Raw genomic sequence first — 13050 nt, 5'->3', positions numbered from 1 at the left:
AGGTTTTATAGAGAGTAGCACTGCAGTCCAAGTTTGTAGTTTTTTCTTTGCCCATAGATCTTTATCTATTCTCATGATAGCTCTCCATTTCCTGGACTTGCTCTTGACCTTACACTCAAGAGCATGCAGGGGGAGCTGGCTGCTGAGTGGGGAGAGGTGTGCAGTTAGCACTTGGTACATTGGGGGTGCCTGTGGACCAAGTGGAGAGATCCTCAGGTGAAGTACTCCCAGCCACTCATGGGAAGACTTCTGGCTGAGGTCCTGAGCACAGTCAGCAGCAACTGTGTCCCTTTAATGTCCTTTGATAGTCTTATCTGCCTCTCCCCACCCCTCAGTTATGGAGGTCCCAGCTCAGTACATGGGATACTGCAGGAGAACAATGGGTGTCTCAAGCTGCTTCCTGAACAACTGACATAGCCTGGCAACCAATCACCATTCTCCTTTTCCCCTTCTATATAGTTGCCATGGTCAGGTAAGCCAGTTGCTGGGTCCCAGGTAGGGGGGATGAAGCCAGATGCTCAGGCCCCAGAGCTGCTTTGCCCTTATCCTCCATGGCTACCATGTTGGCTGGGGAATCACTGTCCCATTGTCCCAATATGTCCACAGGTGTATCAGTTTGTTGGGCAGAGGAAGCTTTGTGGGATTCTAGATGACAATGAGGTGTACATTTAAAATGAGATACAAAAGGGTCTTATCCCTTTGTCATGATGCTGGCATATCTAATTATGTAAATATATCTTATAAGCATAAGCTCATTTATAGGATCCCATATAATATCCTATAATTCTTCCATAATTATTACATACTTATAGTGAACTCTGAAATTTAAAATACTTGAGTAGAAATTAGACACCTATATTTTTTAGATTACTGATAATATTGGAAAGTAGCTAAAAATGAAAAAGTCTCCAATTTTGTTCTTTATAACAATGAAACAAAATATTCTATCTTACTACAAGGAGTTTTTCTAAATATCATCTACCTTAATAGTGAGCAAGCTGAATGGCCATTGCATCTTTATCATACTGCTATATGAACTATCAACTTGATAGTAATCCCAATTTCTTTTAAGATTTTTAATTTTGTACTTGTATTTTGAAATACAAATGCTAACATTTTTACAAAGTCCAGCACACAGAAACATACCTTAAAATGTTACATGAGTCACTTAGAAAAGTTATAATAATCCCAATTTCAGAGGAGTTATTACTTTGCATGCCTTGCCTCGTGCATTTCTGCTAGGGTTGTGAGCCTACATTTTTAATCACTCAGGTGTGAATACTCTGGCTGTGTGTTCAATATCTGGGAATTTCAAATCATTCCTATTCACCTTTAAGCATATTGAGCAGAAAGCAGCTTTTATGAAACTTTTTGTACTGGGTTGGCCAAAAAGTCTGTATGGATTTTTCCATAAAACAAGAGACTCATTTTCATCAAAGACTTTATTGATTTGGATATTTTGAGTATGTCAGCTATCTCCCGCTATTGGCTTCTAGTGGGTAGGGGCACTGCTAGACATCTTCCAATGCATAAGACAGCCCCACAGCAAAGAATTAATTTGGTCAAAATGTCAATAGTACCAAGAAACTTCACAAACCACTTTTGACACATTCTATCAGTCACAGCACCTTCTCCATACATTGCGCAAATCATTTTTTGTGTTTCAGTTGCGTTTTTACCTTTCTCGAAATAACAAACATAATGCCAAAAATGTGTATCTTTTTCTATCTTTAATATTCAAATGAATACCCCCCCAAATTCTATTTTGGTAAGTTTTTAAAAAAAAATGCATGCTGAAATGACAGCTGTCATAATATAACCTAACAAAATTGTTTCAAATGAAGTTAAAGTCAAGTAAGTGCTACTGGAGCCACTGTACAGAAAAAACTGAATAACCCTTTTAGCCAACCCAATACTATGGCATTTATCTTATAATAGATAAACACGTTTTAGATATCTGAAAACACTAAAAGTGATTTACTGGAGTAAGATGTAGAGTTGTGATGGTTAACTTTTTGTGTGCCGACTGGACTGGCCACAAGGTATCCAGACATCTAGACAGACATTCTGGGAGAGTGTTTCTGAGATTAACATTTGAACTGGTGACTAAATAAAGGAAATTGCTCTTTCCAGTGTTGGTGGGCTTCATCCAATCAAATGAAGACCTACACAGAGCAAAGGAGCTGGTACGTTCAGCTTGAACATAGGCATTTAGGTATTTTCCTGCTTTGGGACTTCACCTAAAATATCAACAGTTCTTCAGACTGGAACTTGTATCATCACTTCTCCTGGTCCTTAGACCTTAGGAGTTCAACTGCAACTACACCATCAGCTTTCCTGGGTATGTCGTCCATCAACTGCTGATATTGGGACTTCCCCAGCTCAGTAATTGATGGAGTAATTCCTTAGTACATTGATTTTACACGCACACTATTTGTTCTATTTCTCTGGATAACCTCGACTGTAACAATGGGTTGTGTCAACTTAAATAAATCTTTAAACTTGAACATGAATAATACTTCCTGAACCCTCTTATTGCTGAGAAGTTAAGGTTAGGATCCCATTTAAGAATAATAAGATCTCACATCACTGGGCCATTAAACATTCAAAATTTAATTGATTTCTCCTGCTCCAACAACCTAACAAGTAAACAAGGGCAGTAGTGTCAGTCACATTTTACTTGACTCTCAGAGAGTAAATGATCTGCCCAAATTCGCAATTCACATATCTAGAAAGTTTATAATTAAGACTTGAATCCAGGTTTTCCACATGCTTGTTTTATCATCTTATCACTATATGCTGTATCTATTTATATATTTATTAAATGAGATTTCATAATTTGGGGATGGAACATGTCCAAGTCCAAATATATTAGTAGGTTTAACACAGGGGAGTTTTAATGTACATCTGTAAAGTGTCTTCAAGTATTTATAGACAATAGATAGATACATTCTGCAACTGACATTTAATAATTAGGGCTTATTGGGTAAACACATATCTAGTCTTTACGGAGGGTTTTCTTATGCTGATCCTGTTACTACACATCCTACTAATCTGTGAAAAACACTGGAAAAGTAAGACTTTAAAAGTGGCCAAAAAAAAAAAAACAACCCAGAAGCCCACAGTCCAAGCAATAATGATATTTTTAGCTCAGCTCTCTGGAAAACAATAAATACTTTTGTTTTTTAGTTTTAGGAATTGATTCCTGTTACTTGGGAAAAAAACTACAAATATGTAAATCTGTAAGCAATACAATAATTCATTATGTTTTTATGCAGTATATTTGACATATTTGATTCAACTAAAGTTAAGTAATAACTAACTCCCCTCTCTCTATACTGCAACATCTGTGTCCCCTCACCAATTCCTAAGGTTGCTGGGACAGTGGCTCACAATTTTAGGTCATCAGGTCTCTACAAAATACTGAAATTTGAAGCTCAAAGGGAAAGACCACATACTGAATAAACTCAGGCACTTTACAGAGCCGAGTACCAGAAATTAACAAATAAAAATTGGAAGGCCAATGTGAGAAATGACAGTCTTTTCAAATTGACTGTGTGGAAAAATTAATTGAAATGAGAACAAAAATGCTGAGATATTCATCCTTTTTTCTCTTGGAATAAGGTACATTTAGATGAGAAAAGTAAAATAAGTGGATTAACACAATAGCAATAAAAAGATGAAATAAAAGACCTCATGAACAGAGAATGTTAATAGATGAATTTTTAAAGGCAAGGTCCAAGAGATTTACACTTTGAAGTATATAAAGACTCAGCTAAAATTATCTGAGGACAATCAGGTATAATGTTTTAAGTGTGTGAGATATCAACTTAATTTGTTTTTTTAAGCTATAATAAATTGCCTAAAGTCAACACGGGACTGTATTGTGATAGAGAGGTAATTCAACCTGTGATCAATGTTGGTGTTTGATCCTTAGTTTTTTCTGTACAGAAGATACAACTTGGGGGGGAGAAGAGGGGTGACCCATTTACTTCTCTTTTCTCCTTGCATCATGCCTTAACAGTGATCTCTATCTTGCTTTTTGTGTTTTCTTAAATGTCTATAGAATACGTGGATCAGCAACTCATTACATACTTTGTAGATAAACACCCTGTTCCTCGGTAACTTAGTGTCAATTAATCAGCATTTATTAAGGAGAGAGGGAGGAAAGAAGAATTTGATAGAACAATCATTAGAATTTCAGTGGACCTAAATGGGTTTTTAAATGGCTTCAGTTTGACAGAGACCTTGAGGAGACAGACTTTCCCACTGATCTGTAGCATGAGACCATCTCTTACTCAAATCTCTGAAGACAGTGCTGATAAAAGGCCCGGGACCACTCTACGTCTTGTTCTGTTGTGATCCACCCTTTGATGAAGGACAGATTCTTAGGTAGATGCAGAAGTAAAATGTAGGTCTAATTTAATAAAACAGACCCATGCAAAACAATCTTCCAAAAGTAAATTTTTATACATATAAGTCAAAAACTGTCTTAAGAATAGCTTTGAAGCATGAAAGACTTATTACCTCATAATGAAGGAAATCATTTTTCAGAAAGTCCTGATTATCTAGAAACTGTAATGTCCAAATGATATGACTTCAAATTAAAAATTTATAAGAAATGGACATATCCAGTTACAGCCATTGACTTTTAATATACTTCTCTCAGAAATTAATGTGTACAAATGAAAATCATTTCTATTTGAAAAAAAATTAAATCTGGTTATACCTAGAACCTACCCCCAACCACCTAATAATACACTCTTTCAGACATATTGACGACAACCAAAGAATGTTTAATATAGTAATAGCACTGTGTTCAGAAATACCTATAATTAAATGAGAACAAAATACTACCCGTTTAATTTGTGAGAAAGTGGTTTTGGTATACATATAAGAACAAATTGAAAGTTAATATGCTACTAATTTAACTCAAGAAGTTAGAAACAGAAAATAAATGGAGAAATTAAATAGTCTTCTTTATTGCTTCTTTGTTCTCTAACAAAATCAAAACCATTTGAAAGAATTTTAAAATGTCTGACAAGATGAACCAAGAGAAAGAAAGCATAAAAGAAACAAGAATTAAAATATTAATACCTTTATGCTAGTTTACCTGGAACTTTAGAGATATAAAACTGTGTATTATAAGTATATAGTTGACCAATAGATGAAAAAAGGAATAGCTACTCCAAATGTATGTTTAATAAGTAAATAAGTTACATTATTATGAAAATCTATCCATTTAAAAATCAGACCCAGATAGGTCACAAATGAGTTTTACCCTACTCGAAGGACTAGTTACTCTTCATTTTACACAAACATATCTAAGAGAGGGGAAAAAAGGAAATGGAACGCACCCTGGCTCATCTGTGATGCTACTGCAATGCTCTCATTCAGAACAGTATTAAAAAGGCAAATTGTATTATAATCACTTGCGAACATAAATGTAACTCATTGGCCCGTGATGTGTATTCACTGTAACCCAGGCCCTATGTTGGATGCTGTGTGCACATTAGCTAATGTAGCCTAGGTGCTGAAGAGTAATAGTTCCTTTTTTATCTTTTGGCAGAAAAGTATGAAAATATTAATAATATCTATTTAACATCTGATCAATATATAAAATGCAAATGAGCCTGTGATCAAAGTAAGTTTCCAAGTGATTCTTGTGTTGGTCAAGCAGGGCAAGTCATTCCCTTGGTGATGGTGAGTTTATTAAATTAATTGCAGTGACTGAGGGAATGTGTCCAGAGATGATAAACTTGTTTGACTATTAGCATTATGAAAAAAAGCAGTGTTTAAAGGGTTGAAGAGACTGAGCTATTGACAATATCAATAGTTAAAAAAGCAAGTCAGCTGGTTTCAAGTGGTTTTCCTCGTCTTTACATAAGTTGAGCTGTTACTGACACTACTGTTGTCTATTTGAAGAATCAGTGAGTTTGAGGTGACAGAAAAGTTAGCATCTATTAAAAGTATGAATGAAATAACTTTAAAAATATTTTCAGCTAAAGTTAACAAAAAAACAAATTCAGTACAGCATGAAGTAGAATTGACTAAGAAGCATGAAACAGAAATAGGCTTAGTTGGACAAATTTACCAAAAACATAAGGCATTTGGCTATTCCTTGAACTATTTATCAGCAGGTTGATTTTGGAGGACATTTTTAAATCTAGTATGTGTTGTTGAGACAGTGTCTACTTCTATTTCATCTGTCCTCATTAATTTCATCATAACTTCTGTGAAATTTTCTCAGAATTAGAATCGGAATCTCCTAATTTGTACTACCACATAACAGTATGATGGCTTAGTGATAAAGTTTTAGTGCAATGTTTTCTCAGGTCAGGGCTAAGACTGAAATTTTTTTCTGAAGAAGAACTGTGCTCAAGTGCTATTATCAAACAATGAAAGGCTTCAGATATTTTGCTACAGAAATGACAGTTTCTTGATGAATTTAATAAAATTGCAAGTCAAAACAGTGCTTTTATGTGACGCTTTTGCTGTGCTAGAGTCATTTTGCTAATGATCAACGTTGTGTGATCACAAGGAATGGCTGGCTGTTTAATACACTTCCCATACTGTCCAAGTTAAATCTCCATTCCCATACAAATTTCTAGATGATGTATTTACTGAGCACATGCTACAGGCTCAGCAGTGTTTGGGGGCTTTGATGCAAGAGCACAAGTAAATAGTCATATTTCAAATTCTTCTCACTGTGCATTTGAAAGCTTCCAGATTAGCCTTCCATTGTGAGTGGTTAATCTGCAATGCACTTCTAAGAGGTAAGTTTGTAGTAATAAATACCTCCCTTAAAGAAAACAGGAAAAATCTCAAACAAGTTAACTTTTACCTCAAAGAATAGAAAATGAACAAGACCCAGAGTTAGTAGAAGGAAGGAACTAAAGATCAGAGTGGAAACAATCAAAGATCAATGAAACTGTGAGAGCTGACTTGCGGAGAAGGGGACACATTACCAGCGGTACCACTGAAACATGCAGGACTGTAACAGGCTACTCTGAACAGCTGCACACCAACAAATTACACAACCTAGTAGAAACTGGACGAATTCCTATAAACATAAAACCTACCAAGACTGAATTATGAATAGAAAATCTGAACAGGATGATTACTAGTAAGGAGATTGAATCAATAAAAAAATCTCCCAATAAAAGCCTAGGACAAGGTGGCTTCACTGGTGAATTCTATCAAGCTCTTGCAAAAAAAAAAAAGAGGAAGGAACACTTCCAAACTGACTTTATCTGTCCACAATTACCCAATACTAGATGAGACTCATGATCTCAGATACCCAAGCTAATCACTGGAAGGCTTGGTTTCAAGGAATAATGCAAGAAGGATGTTGAAGTAGATAGTCTAAGGGATATTTAGTCATCGTTCCTGGTATTGCTTTTTTCTTCATAATGGATAGCCATTTATAGAAGATGCTGGGAGTCTGATTGGGGGTATGTAATCAACCAGGATCAAACGGAGGTTCTAGCCTTGAAGGAACCAACAGTTACCACCTCAGTATGATATATTAAGCCTGGGCATCTTTGGGCCATGGGCCTTTTACAGTCTCTTGAACATTTTTAAATAGAAGTATTGTGACTTAGGATAAAGAGCCCAATTCCCACATGGCTCTAGCCCGCACCCCTTAAGTTCCCACACACCACATGTTTGCTTGCTCTTCCTGGTCGGGGGGCGGGGGGGGGGGGGCACTCGTTCACTTCTACCTAACGACTGAAATCTCAGCTGGGCCACTGTGGTGCAGAGGAGGGACCTGGATCTCTCTATGGCTTTGGGCAAGCCAGGGAACCTGTCTGGAACTCAGTTTCCCCTACTTTAAAATGGGACCAGTCATCCTGCCCTACGTTCCCCACTCAACTGTTCAGAGGCTCCAAGGCAAACAATGTGAGTTCCCAGTGGGAGAAATTCTGGGAGGCACCTTAAATATTGTCTCCATTGGTGAATATTTTTTATGGTGTTTTTTTTGCTTCCCTACCTAACCTCATAACTTTGAAGATTCGAATAAACAATCATCAAAAATAATTCCTTGCAGTTTTGATTTATCTATTCAATCCTGAACCTGCAGAGCCAAAAGCAAGATAATGAAGTCACCTTTCTTCAGAACATAACCTAACAGAGGCATGAAATAGCTTCTAAATTACTGAGCTGTCTATAGAATTGCCTGTGTTAATTATCTGGAAAAAAAAAAAGTGGAAGCCCCGTCTTAGTTTGAAAGCTTATACCCTTGAAGTGGAGCTTAATCTACAAACTGCAGTACAGATTCCATTTCTGCAGATTTCACCAGCCCAGATGGAAAATATTTGAGGACAGAAAAGTTACATTGTTGCTGACATGTACTGTGTAAGTTAGGCCTACAGTGGTTGCATCTGTATGAACGTGTGCAGACTATTTTCCTTGTCATCATTTCCTGAATACAATAGAACAACTATTTACATAACATTTTCATTTCATCAGGTGTTAATTAACCTAGAGGGGGAAGGATATGTGTAGGTTATATGAAAATATGATGCCATCTTATATAAGGGATTTGAACATCATATACATTGCTGTCCTCAGTGATCTTGGGAACTAGTCTGCCACAAATACCAAGGAATGACTGTTACTAGGATAAAATCACAATCTCTCTCTCACCCCAAAGAGCTGGAGCCCTAGTCCCACCCTTTCTCAGGTCCAGTTAAGGGCACCTATCAGCAACTTGGCTTGGCAGCCAAACCATCAAGAAATGTTACACCTTCTAGTGAAACAGGCACCCAGATACTAGAGATCTACAGAGCTGAGAGGAAAATCCTTTCAGTTTTCTGTTATGAAAATTGCTACTGGGCTTCCTGAATGTCAAGGAAAAAAATTTTAAGGAGCTCATGTTGTGTCATAACACTTTTAAAGTTCACTCAGAACTTTCCGGATAAACAAATCGCTGTTAATGATTTGCTTGAATACTTATGCAGTAATTTCTCTTGGTGAGTGTGACTTCCCTCTCTGTTTCCCTCCAACTCCTTAAGTCAGCATCATGCTTTTATAAAATGAACAAGTAGAAGTAACTCCTGCTCCATAATCCGAGCTCTGCAAGGCCACCGCAGAAGGAGACACCCGCTTCTCTCAGATGTCAGGATTCTTGGGTGCTAGTCTTGTCTCTGCCCTAATTAGATTCCAAGTGAAGCTACTTCCCTCCCATGGGACGTCTGCCTCCTTGGCTGGCGGAACTCTTCTCCCTTCAGGAGGGAGGGTGGAGGGGGGTGGGTCTTGACCCATCTCCAGGTCTCACGGAGAACTGGAAGGATAGAGTAACATCCGTTGTTTAGTTCATGAAATGAACACCATTATCTGAAAATTTATGTGCTCAGAAAAAAATCTGTTAAAATACTTTCAAGTTAGAGAATTGTTAGTTTTGAGCATGTACTTAGTTATGTTGTATTCAAGGATTTTTATTTATTACTCACTACAAATTTAATAATTGTAGCAGTTAATGAAAGGTAAGAACTATAACAATGAACACTTAGGTACTTACACTTAGGTATATAATAAAGTCTTAAAAATCCAACAGTAATTAATGTAAAATGTCTTAACACAAATGTCTGAATTAAAGATTTTAAAATAATTCTATAAATTTAATGTATTGAGAGAACATTAGTTAATAACATTACATATAACATTATACATAATGTATATTATAGAATACTATTATATATGTTATATAATGTTATTTCAGGTGTAAAATTCTATATTACAACGTGTGTATATTGCCCTGTGTGCTCACCACCCAGAGGCTAGTATCTTTCCACGACCACATATTTCATCTCCTTTACCCTCTTTATTCCCCACCCGCCCCCCTTTCCCTCTGGTAACCACCGTGCTGTTGTCTATGAACTTGTTTTGTTTGTTCACTCACTGCTTTGTGTTTCATATCCACATATAAGTGAAGTCACATGGTTCTTTGTCCTTTTTCATTCCCTTAGTGCAATACTCTCTAGATCTATTCATGTTGTCACTAATGGCAATATTTCATCATTCACAGACCAATGGAATAAAACTGAGAGCCCAGAAATAAAGCCAAACGTATATGGGAAACTACTTTTGGCAAAGGAGCCAAGAACACAATGGAGAAAGGAAAGCCTCTTCAGTGAATGGGGTTGGGAAATGGGACTGTAACTAGAATGCCTCTGGGACCATACACAAAACTTAACTCCAAAGGACTAAAGGTTTTAATATAAGACCTGAAACAATTAAATACTCAGTACATGAAACAGAAACCATAGGCACTAAACTTATGGGCCTTGGTCTCGGGGTTTTTTGTGAACTTAACGCCAAATGCAAGGGAAGTAAAAGCAAAAATAAATGAGTGGGACTAAACCAAACAAACTAAAAAGCTTTTATGCAAAAAAAAAAAAAAAAAATGAAAGGGCAAACAATACCGCTCATAAGGGGCTAATATCCAAAATCTATGAAGAACTCAGCTCAACAACCATCAATCCAGTAAGAATCAGGCAGAGGACATACAGATGGCCAACAGAGGTATGAAAACATGCTCAGCCTCACTAGCTATAAGGGAAATGAAAAGCCCAGTGTTACTACCTTGCACCTGTTAGAATGCCTACTGTAAATAAGAAACAATGCGCATTGGAGGGGGTGTGGAGGAAGTGTAATCTTCATACACTTCTGATGGGAATGTAAATTGACACCTCCGCTATAGAAGGCAGTATGGAGGGCCCTCAAAAAATTAACAATAGAGCTACCATATGAGCCAGTGATCCCTTTTCTGGGTATCTACCCCCAAACTTTGAAAACCTGGATTCATTAACATCTATGCAACTCTATGCTCACTGCACCATTATTTACGGTGACCAAGACATGGAAACAACTTACATGTCCTTTGACCAGTGTCTGGATAAAGACCATGTGGTACTTACGTACAGAAGAAATGCGAAAGTATGAATTATTTTCAAGTAAAAATTTACAAAATGTTGCCAAAATCAGATATGAGACTTGGTTTAAATATATATATATATATATATATGAAAAAAAGCTTTGATACATGAGTGTTTCTGCAAATACACACACACTAAAGGGACGCCAACAATACCTAAAGCCATCTTCCGCCATGAGTCCAGTTTTTTCATGGTGGTGTTTGTACTATTCCTTTACTTATTGTGCACGTCTAAAGAAAGCTTCAATCTGATTTGCCCACACTTTTAATAGTAAGCCTGTCAGAAAAAGTATTGGTCTGAAATGGAAAAGCACCTGATTCATGTCCATATCGTGCTGCTTAAAATTGGAACTCTGAACATAGGTAGACTTACAGTTGGATTTTATTTGAAAAAGCACATGTTAAAGAGAAAAGTCTTTCCTGCCGTTCCACAATGACAGATGATTGCCAGAAATTAAAGGGGTCTTGAGAGAATACCCAGCTGCTCATTTTGCACCAGCGTTGCCTCTTAGTCTTTCTGAGAGACGTATTTGATTAAAGGTATCAGCAGCTTCTCATGAAAGAATACATAAATTAAGTCAACAGTAATTTATGCTCATGTTCAAAGTACTAGAACGAAAACTGTGTCTAATGTTGTGATGATTTTTTCTAGGGCCCACTGATCTCAGCATGAAGAGGCAGTTGGCGACTAGCTCAGGAACCTCCAGCAGTTCAAGCTCCAGACCCCAGCTGAGTCCGACTGAAATCAACGCCGTGAGACAGCTTGTGGCAGGATATCGAGAATCAGCTGCATTTTTATTGCGTTCCGCAGATGAACTGGAAAATCTTATTTTACAACAGAACTGACTCAAACGACGATCCTCTTCACTGAAATCTAAATTTGCAGTTTCCACTAATGACATTTTGATTTCCCAGCAGAAATGCTTCTGGTCTTACTGCCCAGTCTTAAGAGAAATACTCCATTATGCCACATTGTCCTTGATCCATAAAGTGATGTGTTAAGGTGTTTCAAAGGAACTCTGACCTCAAGTACTTGAGATACTTTGTGTCCAGCCTGCTGCTTTTTGTTTTAGTGACACCGCGACTATCTGGGGCATAAAAGGCTGCATATTCCTAATTCAAGGATAACACTGAAGAAGCTTGTGGTATACACGATAGTTCAAGATCCAACTGAAATATTAGTGGAATTTGCTACTGACTTATTGGACTGAAAGCTGCAGTACCTGGCAAAAAAACAAAAAGCCACAATTTCTTCTTGCTACAGTATATTACAATGAAAAGGATCTTGTATTTTAAAAAATATATATATATATGTAATTTTTATAAAAAGAAAACTTGTTTTTCATTCAAAATTGTCATTTTTACTTTGGTAACTTTTTCATAGGTCCTAAAAGAAAACTGTTTTGAGAAACTACTGTACGTACCTTTTCCACATCCCTCTTCCTTCTCCTCTTTCCAAATTCTTTCTACAAAATAACACTTGATGCTGGAAAAAAAAAATCCTTGCCTACGTTCTTGAAATCGTCATATCAGGAACTGCTTCCAAGAGGAGCCTGCATTTCTGCACCCATTCTGATCTGAAGCCTCCCACGCGACACTGCAGCTGGGCCCTAGGTCTGCATCACAGAGCGTTTTAATATTAAAAAAGACACACCACCAGGGGGAGAAGATCGCCCCTTGGTGTCTCACAGCTCACCCCAGGCTGCCACTGCGATCTTACAGGCATCCCTCTCGCAGCACCTGGATGTAGATGACTGAATGTTAGAGGTTGCAAGTGACAATCTGAAAATTTGCACTCGTGTGTCGTTTCATTTTCATTTCCCTAGTTCAGAAATAGTTTCCCCAAAGACCATCACCTCTCCTGGTATGATTTGTATGATTTACAGTTGTAGGTAAAAATGGTGTGAAGAACTCTCAGTGGCTGCAGCTGCAAAGTACAACGAACTGGCCCCTCCTATTTCCCACACTTTGCCCTCCTGTCTGGTTTTATAGCGTTGGGTACACGTAAATGGTGTTTTCTTTGGCATTGAGGCGAGCCTATTTTTAAGATATTTAGGGAGAAATACATCAGTTTATCCTTCTTGTACAATTTTTTCTGTTGTTTAACTTTG

General features: G+C 37.2%; 1 protein-coding gene across 5 annotated transcripts in view; it reads left to right on the top strand.

Annotated features, from left to right (window-relative positions):
* The window catches only part of NOL4 (nucleolar protein 4), a 295984-nt gene extending 283416 nt beyond the window's left edge, over positions 1-12568 (top strand). For all 5 annotated transcript variants that reach the window (XM_037032650.1, XM_037032640.1, XM_037032677.1 and 2 more), the window contains one exon: positions 11592-12568. In XM_037032650.1, the coding sequence (XP_036888545.1) occupies positions 11592-11785 (194 nt within the window). In that variant the 3' untranslated portion in view covers positions 11786-12568. The remainder of the gene's footprint in view (positions 1-11591) is intronic.
* The last annotated feature ends 482 nt before the right edge of the window (positions 12569-13050 follow it).

Source organism: Sturnira hondurensis, unplaced genomic scaffold, assembly GCF_014824575.4.
Source record: "Sturnira hondurensis isolate 20B ecotype Veracruz unplaced genomic scaffold, ASM1482457v3 Scaffold0001872, whole genome shotgun sequence".
Taxonomy (NCBI): Eukaryota; Metazoa; Chordata; class Mammalia; order Chiroptera; family Phyllostomidae; genus Sturnira; species Sturnira hondurensis.
Note: the sequence above shows the minus strand (reverse complement) of the source record. Positions and strands in the feature narration are given on the sequence as shown.